The 2,722-nt window shown below is 45.9% G+C and overlaps 1 protein-coding gene across 1 annotated transcript; it reads right to left on the minus strand.

The window, feature by feature from the left end:
• Positions 1–903: 903 nt before the first annotated feature.
• On the minus strand, positions 904–1,964 carry EMH_0013190 (uncharacterized protein; the record flags this gene model as incomplete). The annotated part of the gene is made up of 3 exons (XM_013499765.1): positions 904–1,172; positions 1,679–1,870; positions 1,928–1,964. The coding sequence occupies 3 exons, from the start codon at positions 1,962–1,964 to the stop codon at positions 904–906; spliced, it is 498 nt and encodes a 165-aa protein (XP_013355219.1).
• Between the last annotated feature and the right edge of the window lie 758 nt (positions 1,965–2,722).

The following is a 2,722-nucleotide window of genomic DNA, read 5'->3' on the forward strand; positions in this document are numbered from 1 at the left end:
TTTTGTTTTTTTTTCTTTTTTTTGTCTCCTTTCTGTCTCCTTTATCTTTTTGTTTTTTTTGTTTGTTTCCTTTCTGTCTCCTTTTTCTGTCTCCTTTTTCTTTTTTCTTTTGCATGCGTTTGTCTCCTCTTTTGTTGTTTGTCTCTTTATTGTTTGTTTTTGTTTCTTTTTTATTTATTTATTTATTTTGTGTTTTTCTTTGTCTGTCCCTTTTTATTATATTTGTTTATTAAAATTTATTTTTTATTTTTTATTTTATTTTATTTTATTTTATTTTATTTTATTTTATTTTATTTTATTTTGTTTTATTTTATTTTATTTTATTTTATTTTATTTTATTTTATTTTATTTTATTTTTATTTTATTTTATTTAATTTTGTTTATTTATTTTATTTTATTTTATTTTATTCTATTTTATTTTATTTTATTTTATTTTATTTTATTTTGTTTATTGTTTGTTTTTTCTTTGTTTGTTTTTGTCTCTCAGTTGTTTTGTTTGTGTTGTCTCTTTTTTTTTGTTTTTTTTTGTCTCCTTTTCTGTCTCTCTGTCTCTCCTTTTGTCTCCTCTTTTCTGTTTTTTTCTGTCTCTGTTTCTGTCTCTATTTTTTTTTGTTTTTCTTTCTTTTGTCTCTCTTTTTTTTTGTATTTCTGTCTCTTGTCTCCTTTTTTGTCTCTCTCTCTATTCTATCTCTATCTGTCTCTTTCTCTATCTCTTTTCTGTATCTCCATAACCTTAAACCCTAAACCCTAAACCCTAAACCCTAACCCCCCAAACCCTAAACCCTAATAAACCCTAACCCCCCATCCCCGCTCCCTTTTATCTATCTATACAGCGTCAACAAGATACCCCTTTCCTAGGGTTTAGGGTTTAGGGTTTAGGGTTTAGGGTTTAGAGTTTAGGGTTTAAACAGTAGGTGAGTATTCCGAGTCATCTGCAACACGTTTATACATTGCTGCAGGGGGGGGCCCCCCCGGGGGCCCCGCTTGTATTTTTTGGGGTAAGCCGATGGCCTTTGCCTTTGCCCAGGCAATGTTATAGTCTTGTGGGGTGAGCCAGGAGCTCATAACAACAAAGCGAGGGAGCTCGCTGCTGCTGCTGCTGTTGCTGCTGCTGCTGCTGCTGCTGCTGCTGCTGGTGTCGTCGAGTTTTAGAAGGCGGGAATAGAGGTACCCTGAGCAGCAGCAAAGAGCAGCAGCAACAGAGAGGAGATGCAGCAAGTTGCTGCTGCTGCTGCTGCAGCAAGTTGCTGCTGCTGCTGCTGCAGCAAGTTGCTGCTGCTGCTGCTGCTGCAGCAACAAGATGATCTATAAGGACACTGCAGCAGCCGGCAGCAACACAAACGCCTCTGCAGCAGCAGCAGCAGCAGCCCTAGCAGCAGCAGCTGCAGCAGCAGCACTAGCAGCAGCAGCAACAACAGAAATCGCATCAGCAACAGCAGCAACATCAGCAGCAGCAACATTATCATCATCAGCAGCAGCAGCAGAAACACCAATATCGTCAGCAGCAACAGCAGCAACACCAGCAGTAGCAGCAGCAGCACTATCATCACCATCATCATCAGCAACAGCAGCAGAAACAGCAGCAGCAGCAGAAACACCAACATGATCAGCAGCAACATCATAATCAGCAGCAGCAGCAGCAGCAGCAGCAGCAGCAGCAACAGCATCAGCACCATACCTGGTTGTTGCTGAAAGAACCTATGTAGCCCTTTGATATGTTCAATGCATTCCTCTTCTTGCTGCTGCTGCTGCTGCTGCTGCTGCTGCTGCTGCAGCGCATGCAGCTTGCTGAGGTGTATGTACAGCTGCTGCGACTGCAGCGGGAAGACCTCATACGCAGTGTCTTTGTCGGGGCAGGCGAAGCTAAACCCTAAACCCCCGCCCGTCAACAAACAAACCCCCCGCCCTATAAACCCTAACCACGTACCACGCTGCTCACGAGATATGGAGAGACGCGGAGCCATGCTGCTGCTGCTGCTGCTGCTGTTGCTGTTGCTGCTGCTGTTGCTGCTGTTGCTGCTGCTGCTGTTGCTGCTGCTGCTGTTGTTGCGGAGGAGGAGGAGAAGGAGGAAGGTGCTGCTGCTACTGATGCTGATGCTTGGGATTATGTTGTTGCTGCTATTGTTGCTGCTGCTGCTGCTGCTGCTGCTGCTGCTGCTGCTGGAGCTACGGCTGCGGGGGGAGAGACGGAAGCGCTGCTGCTGCAGGGAGTGAGACACTGCTGCTGCTGCTGCTGCTGCAGCTGCTGCTGCTGATTGTGCTGCTGTATGTATAGGAACGAGACCGTTGTGGTGCAGCAGCAACAGCAGCAGCAGCAACAGCAGCAGCAGCAGCAGCAGCAGCAGCTGGCAGGATGATGGCGAGGCCTTGAGGCCTCAACTGAAGAATCGCATAAGACAGAGAAACCCTTAACACCCCATACTTTGAGGGTTTAGGGTTTGCAGTCGGGGGTTTACGAGCCGAGGGTTTAGGGTTTAGGGTTTAGGGTTTAGGGTTTAGGGTTTGGGGGGGCTTGCGTCTGTACACTGGAGCAGCAGGTGCTGACGCCAAAAAACGAAGAAAACATAAACACAAAATATACTAAACACGCTGCAGCAGCTGCTGCAGCAGCAGCAGCAGCTGCTGCAGCAGCAGCAGCAGCAGCTGCTGCTGCTGCTGCTCCGGCTGCTGCAGCAGCGTGGGGCCCCCCGGGGGCCCCCCAACGCACCCACTGTCTTCCGCT

This window comes from Eimeria mitis, genomic scaffold (genome assembly GCF_000499745.2).
Source record: "Eimeria mitis Houghton genomic scaffold, Emh_scaff464, whole genome shotgun sequence".
NCBI classification, from domain to species: Eukaryota; Apicomplexa; class Conoidasida; order Eucoccidiorida; family Eimeriidae; genus Eimeria; species Eimeria mitis.